This window comes from Protomyctophum parallelum (assembly GCF_964188405.1).
Source record: "Protomyctophum parallelum genome assembly, chromosome: 4".
In the NCBI taxonomy this organism is placed as follows: domain Eukaryota; kingdom Metazoa; phylum Chordata; class Actinopteri; order Myctophiformes; family Myctophidae; genus Protomyctophum; species Protomyctophum parallelum.
Genome location: NC_139700.1, coordinates 1,402,740 through 1,421,668, shown reverse-complemented (window position 1 = coordinate 1,421,668; position 18,929 = coordinate 1,402,740). Strand labels below are relative to the sequence as shown.

Sequence of the window (18,929 nt, the reverse complement as noted above, 5' to 3'; positions counted from 1 at the left end):
GCCATTCAAAAAGTCGCCAAATCTGGCCAATGCTGGCCAATGCCCCATTTCTTAATTCGTCATTTTAATGCAATAAGAGGGATCAGCGATCTAAATACAATACATCACGTTTTACTTTCGATTTCAAAGTAATACCCAGAAGTTCCACTTGATGGCAGTAACGTTCCATTATTCTGATTTTGACAAAAGTGTTAAATCTGGCTAAATCACTTCCTGTCAAACGAGGTAAACAAAGGAAGCTAATTTGACCCCTAGCTTATAGCTTGGCCGTCCAGATTGCTAAACTAACATTAGCTTTGTCATAACTTAGTCAGATTAAGCTTAAAAACGGCCAGGAACATCCCAAAATATCACATTTTTTGCCGCGGATCACATAGAGACGGCACGCGTGCACGATAGTGCACGATCGCGCGGGTTTCGGCCGGTTTTTGGTAGATTACATAAAAATAATTAAAAGAATGTCAAACAATTGCAATATTTTGTTATAAAAAGACGTACTGACAGGGCAGTACGTCTACTACGCAGATAACGTCATTGGCTTGGAGGGATTTGTTGATTTACTACGTCAATTAACATGGCAGTCTATGGGCTTGACGTAGTCTTGGCATTCAGGACATTCACCACCACTGGCTTAAATGTACATCACATCCAATCCAGCGGTTAATCGCCAATGACCTAAATCTATGTTGCCTGGTCTTTATAGTGGTTTATGATAGATCACAATAATTTGCTCTACAGTAGATTAGCTCTGAACCGGAAACGAGATTGCCACGCCCGTACACATCAAGTTGTTGACCTTTTTTTTCTTTTTTTTTATATATATATATTTTTTGCGGCTTACGCCTTTTATTGATTTTTTAAGGGACAGATAGTAGGCTGACAGGAAACGGGAGAGAGATGGGGGGATGACATGCGGTAAAGGCCGTGTCGGGTTCGGGAGTCGAACCCGCGGCACACCGCGACTGGATCACCAGTCCGGTGCCCAGACCGTTATGCTACGGCCTGGGCCTTGTTGACCTTTTTTACCGTAGGTTTTTGTCACCATAGTAATTTAGAGGGCACTTTTCACCAACGGCCAAAAGGGCAGGGGCTGAAGCCCCCTTTCATGTCTATGTGTGCACGTGCGTGATGCCGTATGTATGGGCTTGCGATCAGATGCAGCATTCTGTCATGACTGTGTGGCCTTACCGTACCATCCGACTGTCAAATACCTAGCCAGACTGTACCAAGTTGTCACGAAAGAGAGAGGTGTGTGACTTAGGGGTGGGCAAAAAAGATATATTGCAATATTATACCGTTATCTGGCTTCAAAGTAGTGTATTGAACTATATATTATAATATATTTGCTTAGAATTGTTTTCAAATGTTCCAGTATAATAGTCTGTATAGGCTGTAGTTCATTGTAGTCCAGTTCTATAGTATAATAGTCTGTAGGGCTGTAGTCCATTGTAGTCCAGTTATACAGTATAATTGTCTGTAGGGCTGTAGTTGATTGTAGTCCAGTTCTATAGTATAATTGTCTGTAGGGCTGTAGTTCATTGTAGTCCAGTTCTATAGTAAATAGTCTGTAGGGCTGTAGTTCATTGTAGTCCAGTTCTATAGTAAATAGTCTGTAGGGCTGTAGTTCATTGTAGTCCAGTTCTATAGTATAATAGTCTGTCTGTGTGTGACAAAACACACTCCAACATTCCAATGTTTATTATGTCCTCGACTTCATTAAAATAGGGTGAATAATCTGGGTGAATAATCTGTAATGTTTCCTTTAATTAATTTATTTCTGTGATTGTTTTTCTTTCTTGACATTACATTATTCTCGTAATGAACACTCATGTATAATATATGATTTAATTAAGACATATTGATGAAATATTGTCGAATCTGATAATGCATAAACAATTGCTCCTTGTTGATAGCAGGTGGACCTGATAGTAGCTGAGGAAGGCCATTCTGGCCCAAACGTGTCCACTCTATGGGATTGGGACTGCTACTATGAATTATATTGAGGTTGTAAAAAAAAATAATATTTTTGTTGTACATGTGTTCTTACCAAGGCTCACCAGCAGGTCGGGCTCATGTTGTTCAAGGGCACTGTAAAATGCTGCTTTCATATGAGGTCCACCTGGATCTATCCCGCATGTGTAGAGTTCCCTCATTTGGTCCATGGTTGTCTTCTCAGCTTTAATCCTGGCATAGTGCTCAGGATGGACCATTTTTCCTAGACTGTCTACTATAGGCATGACCATGGAAACCCTTTGAATAAACGCTGCTTTGTGCTGGATCACAAAATGGGCTGTTTGCAAGAGAAAGAGACAGTTGAGTTCGCATCACAGGCAATATGTATTTAGAAACATAAAGCTATCTGCATTGCTACATCCTCACATGCATGTAACAACTGGTATATTAGATATATCTTTATGTATAAAGCTCACCTTTTTCTGCATCCTTTTTGTCCGAAGTCAAGCTGACAACAGCATCCTGTTGTACACAGTCATGTTATTTCAATCGTATCATGCCTGAAGCGCTATTAAACAATGTCATGTCTTGTATGGTATTGTCTACATTAGTGGTTTTACACCTACAACCAACCACCTGCATGTTTGGTGCTATTGTATATAGACTAGTAATATCCCATTTGTTTAAGCAGCAGCAACACTGAACTTTTGTTGTTGCTTATTTTTAATGCAGAGACATTTATGAATATCCAACCGTTTAAGTAAGCTACCTAAAATGTATAAAGTTAGGCCTGTTCCCTAACTCTTTTTGTTTGTCTTGTTGTTTAGTGTGTAAGCTGGAATGGAAATAACATGAGCTTGTATTTTTTTGTAATGTGCAATATGTATGACAAACAAATAATAATAATAACAAATAATAATAATAATAATAATAATAATAATAATAATAATAATAATAATAATAATAATAATAATAATAATGATAATGAATGTATTTGGTAGATTGCAACACAAACAATTGTAAAGCGATCAGATCAGTCATGGATAGGGATACCATGTGCAGTTTCTAGTTACTGTATGTGTAAAACACAGACAGTAAAGCTACAGTCATGATGTGTGTGGTCATCTGAAAGCTGTCTGAGGACAAACATTGAAGATGTTTACCTGCTCTGAGGAACCTGCAGTTTCTCCAGGATTAACAGCATCCACTCTGGACTCCATCTCTTCACACTGCTGTGGAAAGAGGTGTCCATTTCAATATTGAAGATATGCTACTACTACTACTAGTACTACCCAAGAGGAGAATTAGCAAGAGAGGCCAACTTTGCTTTACTTCCCGTAGCTGCGTGAGGTGGGCGGTAACATTATTAGGAGACGGGAAGAATGTTGGAGTCTATTCATTTCCAATGGGAGAGTGAAGGTGAACACAGCTTCTGAACCATTCCTTAACTCCACCGTCACTGAACTAAATACTGGACCCAATCATTACAAGGCACACAATATTTACAAGATATTCATAGTAAAGTGGCTTCTTTTAGCGAGACAAATCAGGAGAAAATCTACTTTGTTAATGACATTTCTTTATCCCAGCAACAAACTCTCGCGAGATTTGAGATGAGCGCGGAAGCCTCTCTCTGTCCATGTGCAATTTCACGGACAACACATACAGTAGGGGGCTCTGACCCCTTATTTAAGATGAGAATAATATGTGAATATTATAACATGAAATGAATGGACATATTTAAAACGATTAGAAACGATCCATATGTGCCCAAATTAGAGCTGGCATACTTGGTCTGCATATTGAGACAGGCAGGTAGGCACGGTTGAGGAGGATAGATTATGTTGTCTGTGTGATCTAAAGGAAATTTTAAATGAAATGCCATTCTACAACTCTATTAGGGAGAGACTTTTTAATAAGATAGATCCAAATCATGAATTTATATGGTCGTCGAGAAACTAAAACGACTATTTCAAAAGTACACCTTTTCATTTGCCTCATTCCTTGAAAAGGCCTGGTCAATGAGGAGGAGGGCCATTTACATGTAGACTCTTTATGTCTGAAATAAGTGTCAGAGCTGAAATCGACATAAATATGAAATAAATGCTTAAACATGTAGCTAGGTGTAATGTTAGAGTCCACAGAAGTGAACCTTTCAAGCCTGTTTTCTCAACTCGCTGTTTTCTGTAAGACATAAGCTATATATCTCCAAACCTGGTGGGTCAAACTGAACAACCAATATGTCAATTTGAAGCTATGGTTCCCTGATTTCATATGACATGGAAAAACGAAATTTAAAAAATTTCCAATGGCAGTCCCTCAGCCAAATTTAGTCACGGGCCCAGGTAGAGCAGAGCCTTCATTATCAGCTACCATAACCATACAGGCAATGTTGTGTCATTATGATTAAAGGGATATTCCACTCTGTTACACATGATCCCTAATTTGTTTAATTTATTATCTACTGCTGTCAGGAAGGCCATGTCGAGAAGAGTTTAACAAATGTATTTACATCCTTGGGACAATTCAAACTTTACACGGGTAACAAGTGCTTCATTTTCAGTCTGTATTAACAGTGGATACAATACAATAGACTCCTAACCTAGAGTTGTCAGTCCAGTTCTGATAATTACTCAGTTTAAAAACTCTTTAGCAGAGAAATCAGAGATCAGGTGGTGTAGTTGACAATGAGTCCACTAGATGGTGCACATTAACCACATGCAGACTATAGGGAGGTGAGGGTGTTTTGTTCACCACTGTTTAACTTATCTTCATATAATTAGTCCTCACTAATGTTCATGATAAAATACCACAATTCTTTCCTACTCAGTCTGTGTCTCATAGGAGGGCTGTGGGCAGTTCAGAAACCCGTCCACCAGTGACATCATCGATGGGGAATCCAAGCTAATAGAAACGGCAGGATTTATTTTTCCTGAAAAGTTGCAATGCAAAAATGGAAGCCATCGTTCTCACGATAATAAAAATCTAAATATATTGTAAAAAAAATCTTGTTTAAAAAAAATCTGCCTAACGATGATGTCACTGGTGGACAGGTGTTTTATCATGAACATTAGTGATGACCAATTATGTGAAGAGTGGTGAAGTGGTCCTTTAATGAAGGAAATATTTAACTGTCAAACTCATTCAAGCTGTTCAAGTTGGTTTGCTTCCATGCATAATCCATAATGGTGCATTTTTTTGAATGAACAATTCACTGTATGAACAAAAGTAACATTGTTTCACCATTGTCATTACCCGAGTCACTTTCTCCACTTAAATAAAAGTCCTATGTGTGGCAGATACCCCAAATAAAAGGGACACAGTTATTTTTATTTTAGACAATGACATATATACCCATCAGGCCGACCCCTACTCGTCACGTAAAATCAAATATCATATCCATATTTTAAAAGAGTAGTATGTGTAGAAACAAACACAGACTTAAATCATAGTTTATTATCATCATTATTATCATTTAAAAAAATGAGTTTTACCAGTGTTGGTTAAGTTCACTATACTTCAGTTCACAGTTCACACATTTAAAAATGAACTAGTTCAGTTCATATACGTCATAAAGTCCATGGTTCCAAAAAATAACTAGTTTAGTTCCCCCCCCCCCACCCAACATACCACATAGAACCACATTCTTTATTCCTATTAGCCTTTAAAAAAAAAAAATAATACAAGCTCATATAGCGTGGCACCGAGTGCCGCGCTATGAACTTGTAGGTCTGCTATTTTTCAATAGCTAAAGTATAACATAATGCTTTAAAACACCAAAAGGGGTTCCCGCCCAGAATGGGTTAAACACAACTCCACAGTATACTAAGACGCCTGAGGGCGAGAAGCAGGGCGAGGTCCCGTGCACTGGCCATATATGGAGCGTGTCTTGAGTGTACAGGGTTTGATGAGGTCAGATCAACATATGGAATGTCAGAACTGGTCAGCTCCATATATGGGGATCTAAGGGTGGCAGCAGGGGCAGTGTCTTGAGTGTACAGGGTTTGATGAGGACCCAGGTAGGGCGCCTTGATTTTCAGGCCTGTTGAGAACTCTAGTTTTTGCCGGCTGCCGGGCGAGGCTGCACAAATAACTTTGGGACAGGCCCGTCTAGAGTTTAAATGGACAGGTATCAGTCAAAAGGGTGACATCGAAGAGGAAGGGCGGATGGGGAAGTATCGACACATGGAAAGTCAGAACAGGTTCTGACATATTTCCATATACTACCATATATGGGCTTACTTGCGACAGCAGGTCACATTTACTACGATCCCTGATAGTGATACACTGACTGACGGGAAATGCAATGCATTCCATAGTTAACTGGTAAGGTTGAAGGTTGAAGATGTTTACCTGCTCTGAGGAACCTGCAGTTTCTCCAGGATTAACAGCATCCACTCTGGACTCCATCTCTTCACACTGCTGTGGAAAGAGGTGTCCATTTCATTATTGAAGATATGCTACTACTACTACTAGTACTACCCAAGAGGAGAATTAGCAAGAGAGGCCAACTTTGCTTTACTTCCCGTAGCTGCGTGAGGTGGGCGGTAACATTATTAGGAGACGGGAAGAATGTTGGAGTCTGTTCATTTCCAATGGGAGAGTGAACGTGAACACAGCTTCTGAACCATTCCTTAACTCCACCGTCACTGAACTAAATACTGGACCCAATCATTACAAGGCACACAATATTTACAAGATATCCATAGTAAAGTGGCTTCTTTTAGCGAGACAAATCAGGAGAAAATCTACTTTGTTAATGACATTTCTTTATCCCAGCAACAAACTATCGCGAGATTTGAGATGAGTGCGGAAGCCTCTCTCTGTCCATGTGCAATTTCACGGACAACACATACAGTAGGATGCTCTGACCCCTTATTTAAGATGAGAATAATATGTGAATATGTGAATATTATAACGTGAAATGAATGGACTTATTTAAAACCATTAGAAACGATCCTTATGTGCCCAAATTAGAGCTGGCATACTTGGTCTGCATATTGAGACAGGCAGATATGTAGGCACGGTTGAGGAGGATAGATTATGTAGTCTGTGTGATCTAAAGGAAATTTAAAATGAAATGCCATTCTACAACTCTATTAGGGAGAGACTTTTTAATAAGATAGATCCAAATCATGAATTTATATGGTCTTCGAGAAACTAAAACGACTATTTCAAAAGTACACCTTTTCATTTGCCTCATTCCTTGAAAAGGCCTGGTCAATGAGGAGGAGGGCCATTTACATGTAGACTCTTTATGTCTGAAATAAGTGTCAGAGCTGAAATCGACATAAATATGAAATAAATGCTTAAACATGTAGCTAGGTGTAATGTTAGAGTCCACAGAAGTGAACCTTTCAAGCCTGTTTTCTCAACTCGCTGTTTTCTGTAAGACATAAGCTATATATCTCCAAACCTGGTGGGTCAAACTGAACAACCAATATGTCAATTTGAAGCTATGGTTCCCTGATTTCATATGACATGGAAAAACAAAATTTTAAAAAAATCCAATGGCAGTCCCTCAGCCAAATTTAGTCACGGGCCCAGGTAGAGCAGAGCCTTCATTATCAGCTACCATAACCATACAGGCAATGTTGTGTCATTATGATTAAAGGGATATTCCACTCTGTTACACATGATCCCTAATTTGTTTAATTTATTATCTACTGCTGTCAGGAAGGCCATGTTGAGAAGCGTTTAACAAATGTATTTACATCCTTGGGACAATTCAAACTTTACACGGGTAACAAGTGCTTCATTTTCAGTCTGTATTAACAGTGGATACAATACAATAGACTCCTAACCTAGAGTTGTCAGTCCAGTTCTGATAATGAATCAGTTTAAAAACTCTTTAGCAGAGAAATCAGAGATCAGGTGGTGTAGTTGACAATGAGTCCACTAGATGGTGCACATTAACCACATGCAGACTATAGGGAGGTGAGGGTGTTTTGTTCACCACTGTTTAACTTATCTTCATATAATTAGTCCTCACTAATGTTCATGATAAAATACCACAATTCTTTCCTACTCAGTCTGTGTCTCATAGGAGGGCTGTGGGCAGTTCAGAAACCCGTCCACCAGTGACATCATCGATGGGGAATCCAAGCTAATAGAAACGGCAGGATTTATTTTTCCTGAAAAGTTGCAATGCAAAAATGGAAGCCATCGTTCTCACGATAATAAAAATCTAAATATATTGTAAAAAAAATCTTGTTTAAAAGAAATCTGCCTAACGATGATGTCACTGGTGGACAGGTGTTTTATCATGAACATTAGTGATGACCAATTATGTGAAGAGTGGTGAAGTGGTCCTTTAATGAAGGAAATATTTAACTGTCAAACTCATTCAAGCTGTTCAAGTTGGTTTGCTTCCATGCATAATCCATAATGGTGCATTTTTTTGAATGAACAATTCACTGTATGAACAAAAGTAACATTGTTTCACCATTGTCATTACCCGAGTCACTTTCTCCACTTAAATAAAAGTCCTATGTGTGGCAGATACCCCAAATAAAAGGGACACAGTTATTTTTATTTTAGACAATGACATATATACCCATCAGGCCGGCACCTACTCGTCACGTTAAATCAAATATCATATCCATATTTTAAAAGAGTAGTATGTGTAGAAACAAACACAGACTTAAATCATAGTTTATTATCATCATTATTATCATTTAAAAAAATGAGTTTTACCAGTGTTGGTTAAGTTCACTATACTTCAGTTCACAGTTCACACATTTAAAAATGAACTAGTTCAGTTCATATACGTCATAAAGTCCATGGTTCCAAAAAATAACTAGTTTAGTTCCCCCCCCCCCCACCCAACATACCACATAGAACCACATTCTTTATTCCTATTAGCCTTTAAAAAATAATATAATGTATATTATACATAATGTATAATATAATACAAGCTCATATAGCGTGGCACCGAGTGCCGCGCTATGAACTTGTAGGTCTGCTATTTTTCAATAGCTAAAGTATAACATAATGCTTTAAAACACCAAAAGGGGTTCCCGCCCAGAATGGGTTAAACACAACTCCACAGTATACTGAGACGCCTGAGGGCGAGAAGCAGGGCGAGGTCCCGTGCACTGGCCATATATGGAGCGTGTCTTGAGTGTACAGGGTTTGATGAGGTCAGATCAACATATGGAATGTCAGAACTGGTCAGCTCCATATATGGGGATCTAAGGGTGGCAGCAGGGGCAGTGTCTTGAGTGTACAGGGTTTGATGAGGACCCAGGTAGGGCGCCTTCATTTTCAGGCCTGTTGAGAACTCTAGTTTTCGCCGGCTGCCGGGCGAGGCTGCACAAATAACTTTGGGACAGGCCCGTCTAGAGTTTAAATGGACAGGTATCAGTCAAAAGGGTGACATCGAAGAGGAAGGGCGGATGGGGAAGGATCGACACATGGAATGTCAGAACAGGTTCTGACATATTTCCATATACTACCATATATGGGCTTACTTGCGACAGCAGGTCACATTTACTACGATCCCTGATAGTGATACACTGACTGACGGGAAATGCAATGCATTCCATAGTTAACTGGTAAGGTTGAAGGTTGAAGATGTTTACCTGCTCTGAGGAGCCTTCCGTCACTCCAGGATTAACAGCATCCACTCTGGACTCCATCTCTTCACACTGCTGTGGAAAGAGGTGTCCATTTCATTATTGAAGATATGCTACTACTACTACTAGTACTACCCAAGAGGAGGATTAGCAAGAGAGGCCAACTTTGCTTTACTTCCCGTAGCTGCGTGAGGTGGGCGGTAACATTATTAGGAGACGGGAAGAATGTTGGAGTCTGTTCATTTCCAATGGGAGAGTGAACGTGAACACAGCTTCTGAACCATTCCTTAACTCCACCGTCACTGAACTAAATACTGGACCCAATCATTACAAGGCACACAATATTTACAAGATATCCATAGTAAAGTGGCTTCTTTTAGCGAGACAAATCAGGAGAAAATCTACTTTGTTAATGACATTTCTTTATCCCAGCAACAAACTATCGCGAGATTTGAGATGAGTGCGGAAGCCTCTCTCTGTCCATGTGCAATTTCACGGACAACACATACAGTAGGATGCTCTGACCCCTTATTTAAGATGAGAATAATATGTGAATATGTGAATATTATAACGTGAAATGAATGGACTTATTTAAAACCATTAGAAACGATCCTTATGTGCCCAAATTAGAGCTGGCATACTTGGTCTGCATATTGAGACAGGCAGATATGTAGGCACGGTTGAGGAGGATAGATTATGTAGTCTGTGTGATCTAAAGGAAATTTAAAATGAAATGCCATTCTACAACTCTATTAGGGAGAGACTTTTTAATAAGATAGATCCAAATCATGAATTTATATGGTCTTCGAGAAACTAAAACGACTATTTCAAAAGTACACCTTTTCATTTGCCTCATTCCTTGAAAAGGCCTGGTCAATGAGGAGGAGGGCCATTTACATGTAGACTCTTTATGTCTGAAATAAGTGTCAGAGCTGAAATCGACATAAATATGAAATAAATGCTTAAACATGTAGCTAGGTGTAATGTTAGAGTCCACAGAAGTGAACCTTTCAAGCCTGTTTTCTCAACTCGCTGTTTTCTGTAAGACATAAGCTATATATCTCCAAACCTGGTGGGTCAAACTGAACAACCAATATGTCAATTTGAAGCTATGGTTCCCTGATTTCATATGACATGGAAAAACAAAATTTAAAAAAATTCCAATGGCAGTCCCTCAGCCAAATTTAGTCACGGGCCCAGGTAGAGCAGAGCCTTCATTATCAGCTACCATAACCATACAGGCAATGTTGTGTCATTATGATTAAAGGGATATTCCACTCTGTTACACATGATCCCTAATTTGTTTAATTTATTATCTACTGCTGTCAGGAAGGCCATGTTGAGAAGAGTTTAACAAATGTATTTACATCCTTGGGACAATTCAAACTTTACACGGGTAACAAGTGCTTCATTTTCAGTCTGTATTAACAGTGGATACAATACAATAGACTCCTAACCTAGAGTTGTCAGTCCAGTTCTGATAATGAATCAGTTTAAAAACTCTTTAGCAGAGAAATCAGAGATCAGGTGGTGTAGTTGACAATGAGTCCACTAGATGGTGCACATTAACCACATGCAGACTATAGGGAGGTGAGGGTGTTTTGTTCACCACTGTTTAACTTATCTTCATATAATTAGTCCTCACTAATGTTCATGATAAAATACCACAATTCTTTCCTACTCAGTCTGTGTCTCATAGGAGGGCTGTGGGCAGTTCAGAAACCCGTCCACCAGTGACATCATCGATGGGGAATCCAAGCTAATAGAAACGGCAGGATTTATTTTTCCTGAAAAGTTGCAATGCAAAAATGGAAGCCATCGTTCTCACGATAATAAAAATCTAAATATATTGTAAAAAAAATCTTGTTTAAAAGAAATCTGCCTAACGATGATGTCACTGGTGGACAGGTGTTTTATCATGAACATTAGTGATGACCAATTATGTGAAGAGTGGTGAAGTGGTCCTTTAATGAAGGAAATATTTAACTGTCAAACTCATTCAAGCTGTTCAAGTTGGTTTGCTTCCATGCATAATCCATAATGGTGCATTTTTTTTAATGAACAATTCACTGTATGAACAAAAGTAACATTGTTTCACCATTGTCATTACCCGAGTCACTTTCTCCACTTAAATAAAAGTCCTATGTGTGGCAGATACCCCAAATAAAAGGGACACAGTTATTTTTATTTTAGACAATGACATATATACCCATCAGGCCGACACCTACTCGTCACGTAAAATCAAATATCATATCCATATTTTAAAAGAGTAGTATGTGTAGAAACAAACACAGACTTAAATCATAGTTTATTATCATCATTATTATCATTTAAAAAAATGAGTTTTACCAGTGTTGGTTAAGTTCACTATACTTCAGTTCACAGTTCACACATTTAAAAATGAACTAGTTCAGTTCATATATTTCATAAAGTCCATGGTTCCAAAAAATAACTAGTTTAGTTCCCCCCCCCCCCCCCCCCCAACATACCACATAGAACCACATTCTTTATTCCTATTAGCCTTTAAAAAATAATAATAATACAAGCTCATATAGCGTGGCACCGAGTGCCGCGCTATGAACTTGTAGGTCTGCTATTTTTCAATAGCTAAAGTATAACATAATGCTTTAAAACACCAAAAGGGGTTCCCGCCCAGAATGGGTTAAACACAACTCCACAGTATACTGAGACGCCTGAGGGCGAGAAGCAGGGCGAGGTCCCGTGCACTGGCCATATATGGAGCGTGTCTTGAGTGTACAGGGTTTGATGAGGTCAGATCAACATATGGAATGTCAGAACTGGTCAGCTCCATATATGGGGATCTAAGGGTGGCAGCAGGGGCAGTGCCTTGAGTGTACAGGGTTTGATGAGGACCCAGGTAGGGCGCCTTGATTTTCAGGCCTGTTGAGAACTCTAGTTTTTGCCGGCTGCCGGGCGCGGCTGCACAAATAACTTTGGGACAGGCCCGTCTAGAGTTTAAATGGACAGGTATCAGTCAAAAGGGTGACATCGAAGACAGTCTTTGTATTGAGTTTGTGCTTAAAATGTACTGTAAATTCTACAAACTGTTAATAAAGATTTCAATCAATCAAAAAAAAGGGCGGATGGGGAAGGATCGACACATGGAATGTCAGAACAGGTTCTGACATATTTCCATATACTAATATACTACCATATATGGGCTTACTTGCGACAGCAAGTCACATTTACTACGATCCCTGATAGTGATACACTGACTGACGGGAAATGCAATGCATTCCATAGTTAACTGGTAAGGTTGAAGGTTGAAGATGTTTTTGATAAATAAATAAATAATTAGACTCCTAAACTAGCTGAGGGGGGGGGGGGGGGGGTTTGGTCATATATTTTATATCAATTCGGGCGTCCTTGGCACAAACAAGTTTGAGAACTACTGCTTTGTAGAATGGGCCTCAGGTCGTAATGGGTTATAAGGAAACGTTGTGTTAAATTCCTTCAAGCTGTCAGACAGAGATCTGACACATGCATGATGACTCACCAATGGAATGAGGTTTTGTATAATCAACTCACCAATGGAATGAGGTTTTGTATAACCGACACCGTCTATTGTTGCCTGCATGTATAGTAGCACAATTTACACTTTCAGAGTTGTATTATGCAAAGCAATACTGTTCATCAAACATTCATAATCTGTATTTGTATCTTGTCATATTATACATTATAATTAGAAAAAACTAATCAATTAGAGTCTTTGTAATTAATTAATCAAGATTACTCGCATGTTTAATCACATAGGCTATCTGTTATGCGGATATTTGACTGGCTGAGAGGCATTTGTTTGTTTACAATTAAAACCAATCTTGTTATACGAGTGAATCAATGAGTGAATAGATATAGTTAGTATCAAAAACAGAACAGTCAAAGTTTTACCATAAAGAGCAGTAATTTTAGGAATATATATTCAGAGATTCACACACCTTTATGATCGGTACACCTGGAAGTCAGTGAGAAAGATTCTGTGGTGCAAAAATAAGCCTTGATTAAACATTTTTCAAACATTATTTTTCTGAAATTAATGAATCAAAATAAATCAGTTAAAGTCCCAGCCCAATTATAACCCTAACCCTAACTCATTAAAACAATAGTATGTTTGCCTTTTAGTAGCGTTACCTGGTGAATTCACATCCAGATTAAGTAAAATGTGACCCTCATCTGCAGAGGATGTATTGTAGCCTACAGAGTTTATATGTATTCATATCTATTTCAAATTATTTATTCTGTGAATACAAATGTATATAACATGTCATATTGTGATCATCATTGTTATACTGTAGGTTATGTTAAGTGTGATGTGTATGTTTTATTACAGGAGCCTAGATTGCACACTCTTAAAGCCAGCGTGACAGCAACATAGCGTAGCTAGGTGTGACTGTGAGACATCACATACCTGCAGACAGATTTATGAGAAGAAAGCACACGTGACACATGTGACAGCTGGGTTGGTCTGGAATTGACAAGAAGAAAAAGGTCAGACCTGTCTGAAGTGAGTGGTACTGTACTGTACTGTACTGTACACTTGGTGGTGACCAAACACTATAACGCTATTTTCATGCTCGGACAGACAGACCCAGGGACACATGGACAGACCCAGGGACACAGGGACAGACCCAGGGACAGACACATGGACAGACCCAGGGACAGACCCAGGGACACAGGGACAGACCCAGGGACACAGGGACAGACCCAGGGACAGACACAGGGACAGACCCAGGGACAGACCCAGGGACAGACACAGGGACAGACCCAGGGACAGACCCAGGGACACAGGGACAGACACAGGGACAGACCCAGGGACACCAACTTCTCAGTTGGTGTGAAATGCTGCCACTCTGGTATGCATGCATGCATGGTGCTAATGACATTGAACGCACACTGCACACACGTTATGTTTATGTTTATGAGCATACAGATTCATGAGTAGAAAGCACACGTGATGCTTCATTCACACCAAGATGAAGCTGGAAACAAAAGCATGCAAAACTGCAGCTCTCTCAGAAAGTGGGCGTGCCCCAGGTCCCTGTCACTCAAGTCGCGGCTGGAGTGGCCTTGGGACAAGACAGAAAATTGGCCGTCTGAGCTATTATCTGCAAAGTGTTTGTTTCATAAAAACCATTCACCGTAGACATGTTATGAGCCACTTCCTGTCAATAAATTGTCATAATAAGTGTCAGAGTTCAGAAGCACTCGTTATCAGTAAAGCAACCCCCTGCTGCCTCCTGCACTATGTGCAAATTCAAAACAGGTGGTACGCATGGGCTGTTGAGTGGTATGCAACAAGCACTACCAAACTCCAGCACTTTAGAGAAAATAAATCACCTGCAAGGAAGTTCTTAACAGAAAGGAGCTCATAAGTCAATAAATCATATACTGTAACATGTCTACAGTGGATTTTTATGAAACAAACACTTTGCATATAGAAAGAGGATAATTCAAACTTTTCGTTCAGCTGCAATGTTGGTGAGTTTGATGTTGTTTAATACAATTTGATAGGACTTTTCTGTTTGGATGAATGGGCAATGGGAAGTTGCACCTAGGTAGCACCTTGCTGGCAAGGCGGCAGTGGTGTGCATAAGGTCAATTAGGTCAAAAGGTTGACTTGAAAGCATTTTCTGCCCAAGTCATTTTGGAATGTAGGCTACCAAGCCACACACACACACACACACACACACAAAAGAGTGTGTTTGTGTGACACAACTGGAGGAGGACCCACGCGTCACACCAGCGAGCAAGGGCTAGTCAGATATTTACCCGCATAGGATATTATACCCACAGGACAGCCAACATCAAAGGAACTATATTATATAGAAAAAAGAAGAAAGAAGAAAGAAACAATCCGGGCACTCAAGGTTAAAATAAGGCCCTAACTAACCGATACAACCGGTTAGGTCGAAACATATTGGCAGTTAATTGCCTTTTGCTTTATCTGCGGTTGCCCCGCACCTCCTTCTACTACAGTGAATATTAGTCTGCCTCAAACGTTACTCTTTTACCTGCTTTTTACTAACACTAACATTACAAAGAAGCCCAGAACATCAGGATGAACCTGCTCCAACAGTAGTGGACATTCCAAAAAAACAAGAACAACGGAATGTCAAAATATCTACCGTGGTGGCTGAGACCAGAGCTATATAGCAATGGTTGAGACAAAGCAGTGAAAGGTCCTGAAAGATACATAACGTCAGTCTTAGCCAATACCCAATCTTTCTGTTTTAGGAACACAAGGCTGCTGTACTTTATACATTATACTAAGCATTAAAGTATGAGGTATAAAGTACAGCAGCCTTGTGTTCCTTAAACAGAAAGCTCTGTGTGTCAATTTGTCTCCATTTTCCTTTCATTCCATCATAATAAGAAAAGAGCTGGATGTTGGGTTTGACACGCCACACTTTTCATGTGTATTATGTTCAACTCTCACTAATACTTACTCATATTTTTAATAACTTGTGTTGCTTGCTTGCCATATTCAAGTCAGGGACACGCTGAGCCATGAGCCCGCCCTATTCTGCCTCTGATTCACGGGCGAGTTAGCCAACCCAACGAAAGGAACCAGCTGCACCACGTATAGTTCTGATCTTAAAGGGCGACCATCTATAAGAGCTCTAGAAGTCTCTATCTAACCTTGGGGTGGTGGGTGAGGATCCGTCGAGCTGCAGGCACAGCGAACATATGCCAACACAGCGCAGTATTACATACATTCTAGAGCAGGGGTGGGCAACTTTGACGATGGAGAGGGCCACTATATTTCCACACTCACTCCCTAGGGCCATATATTACTGTCGTAGCGAAAATAGCCGATCTACAAGCTCAAAACGCGCTGCGACGCGTTTTGAGCTTGTAGATCGGCTATTTTTTGCTATATTCGAATTGAAATCCTGAAAATTATCATTTTTATGTCATTTGAAATGCCTTTAATTATACTTGTGTTGAGCAATGAGCTACTGATTTAGACTGCAGTAATTAAAGCGGGTCATGTTTGCATGTTGTGGAATTGTAACAGCTGAAACCAATACTATATCAGTATTCTGACATTAACCTGAGGGCCACATTAAGTGAAGGTGGGGGCCGCATGTGGCCCCCGGGCCGCCAGTTGCACATGTATTCGAGAGTTACACAAATATACACAAATATATACAGTAGGACAGTGGATCTATGACGTCCCTAGTAGATTATCGAACCCATGGTAAGAACAGAATGAGCAGGAAAACACATGCATCTCATATCATAATGCACGTATACAGTCAGTCCCTCTGATGCAGTAGTAGACAATTAGTTAGGTAAAGTTAGCTTAAGTTGTGGAAAATCTGCAAAAAAAAAAAGCTTACCACTAGCTTTCTTCGATGTGTTCATAAACGTGTCTACTATCACAGAAAAAAGAATCTCCAACCCAAATCCCTTGGGAAACTTTGTGACAGCTGCTGAAAGTTGGGGTACCATTATCAACCAATATAAGGCAAAGAATTCCAAATTTAATTATGCTTTAAGTAGCATTTGACGTGTCAAACTAGGGGGTTTTCATGATGCTGAATCCATTGCATGCATTTTGCACGAAAATACTCCTTGGGCTAAATTCGGCCCAATTTTCTTGCCTTATATTGGTTGATAATGGTACGCCAACTTTCAGCAGCTGTCACAAAGTTTTTTTCTGTGATAGTAGACACGTTTATGAACACATCGAAGAAAGCTAGTGGTAAGCTTTTTTTCTGCAGATTTGCCACAACTTAAGCTAACTTTACCTAACTAAATCATCATGTCATGCAGTATATATGTGCAATATATGCAGATCAATGTGTTGTCACTGAGTCAGGCAGCTGAGAGCAGCAGAGAGACAGAGCAGAGATACATTCTCTCATGCACCGCTGAGGAATCCACTTCAGCCGGTATTCCAGCGACAAAGGGAATTCAGTCATTGTATCTGAATAGCCACGGGCCGCCAGCCCCCCACCCGTCAACTGTAATGCAGAAATGCGAGTTTGTCTGCTTTCTTGTGAGAGTCATCGATCGCTCCATTGATCATTTAGGTTGCTGCTATCCCAGTCTGCCATGTCGCAGACAGGACGATCAACAGCAGATCTTAAAGGACAACTTTAGTTTTTTTTCAACCACGGTTCATGTCTTAAGTTGTTATTAGAGAAAGTAAAAGATGAGTGTTCATTTTTTTTTCATTTGCTGCTTGCTTTTGATTTAGCAATTGTACCTATTTTTGATGGGGCTAAATTATTTATAAAATATTATGGCGATTTCTTTTTTTCTTATTTACTATAGTCCTACAAGACCCCAATAAATTACATCTGGCCACAAAAGATCACAGGATCTACTGAATGTGAAGGTAGTCTACTGGGGGGAAGCCACACTGTTTGTCATAATATATAGGCTCAATATGTCAGTTTGACACATTCAGTAGATCCCGTGATCTTTTATATAATATATATATATATATATAATAATATAATATAATTTCTTGGGGTCTAGTAGGACTATAGTAAATAATAAAAAAAGTAAATTGCTATAAAATGTTGTAAACAAATACATATTTAGCCCCATGTTCGAATGCCCCCACCCCCCTGTCAAAAACAGCTGAAATCCCTAAAACGAAAGAAAGCAGCAAATGAAAAATAATGAACACTCATCCTAAAACATGAACCTTGGTTGAAAAAAAAAACTAAAGTTAATTGATGTTCTATACACGTTCTATACACATCCAAAATGTTAGCTTCTACAGATATTTACCAACTTTGTGAGGTTCATTTCTCGGCTACTTAAACATATCAAGGACCAGGTCAAGGAGCTCGGCGCTAGCCGTGACAGAGTATGATTTGACTTTTATAGAGCCTAACAAAATTCGGCCCTAGGACCTTTCCAGAACAGACTTCTGTTCGGCCATAAATAGGACTATGAATCAGCCAATACATTTAATATCTGCCAGTGCTTTTTGTGTGTATGTGTGTTAAATAAAGGCTGTAATTGTAATGATGATTTGGCACGAACATAGCATATTTATGGAAATAAATAAAAGTTCATATGAGCAACAAGTCGTCGAAGAGGTGGAAACTGGTTGTGACACCCAGTTCTCTCCCAGGGGAAAGGCACAATAGCTGTGGAGACGACCTGCTGTCACCCTGACTAAACATACACACCCAGCCATAAAAACGAATATCAAGGGTTTTAAATTAGCCGATGTAGATAGACGTGAAAGAACCATGCACTTTCATTAACATTCAGTTTAATTATACCTTTTAACCTTTTTATCCGTCAACCTGTGTGTGTGTGTGTGTGTGTGTGTGTGTGTGTGTGTGTGTGTGTGTGTGTGTGTGTGTGTGTGTGTGTGTGTGTGTGACTTTGAAACAAATTATACAAAATGTA

General features: G+C 39.5%; 1 protein-coding gene across 1 annotated transcript in view; it reads right to left on the bottom strand.

Annotated features, from left to right (window-relative positions):
- Positions 1-18,929, bottom strand: part of LOC310858026 (uncharacterized protein) — a gene marked incomplete at both ends in the record, with an annotated part of 66,561 nt that overhangs the window by 31,247 nt on the left and 16,385 nt on the right. The window contains one exon of the mRNA XM_083764073.1: positions 2,048-2,290. Within this exon, the coding sequence (XP_083620199.1) occupies positions 2,048-2,290 (243 nt within the window). The remainder of the gene's footprint in view (positions 1-2,047; positions 2,291-18,929) is intronic.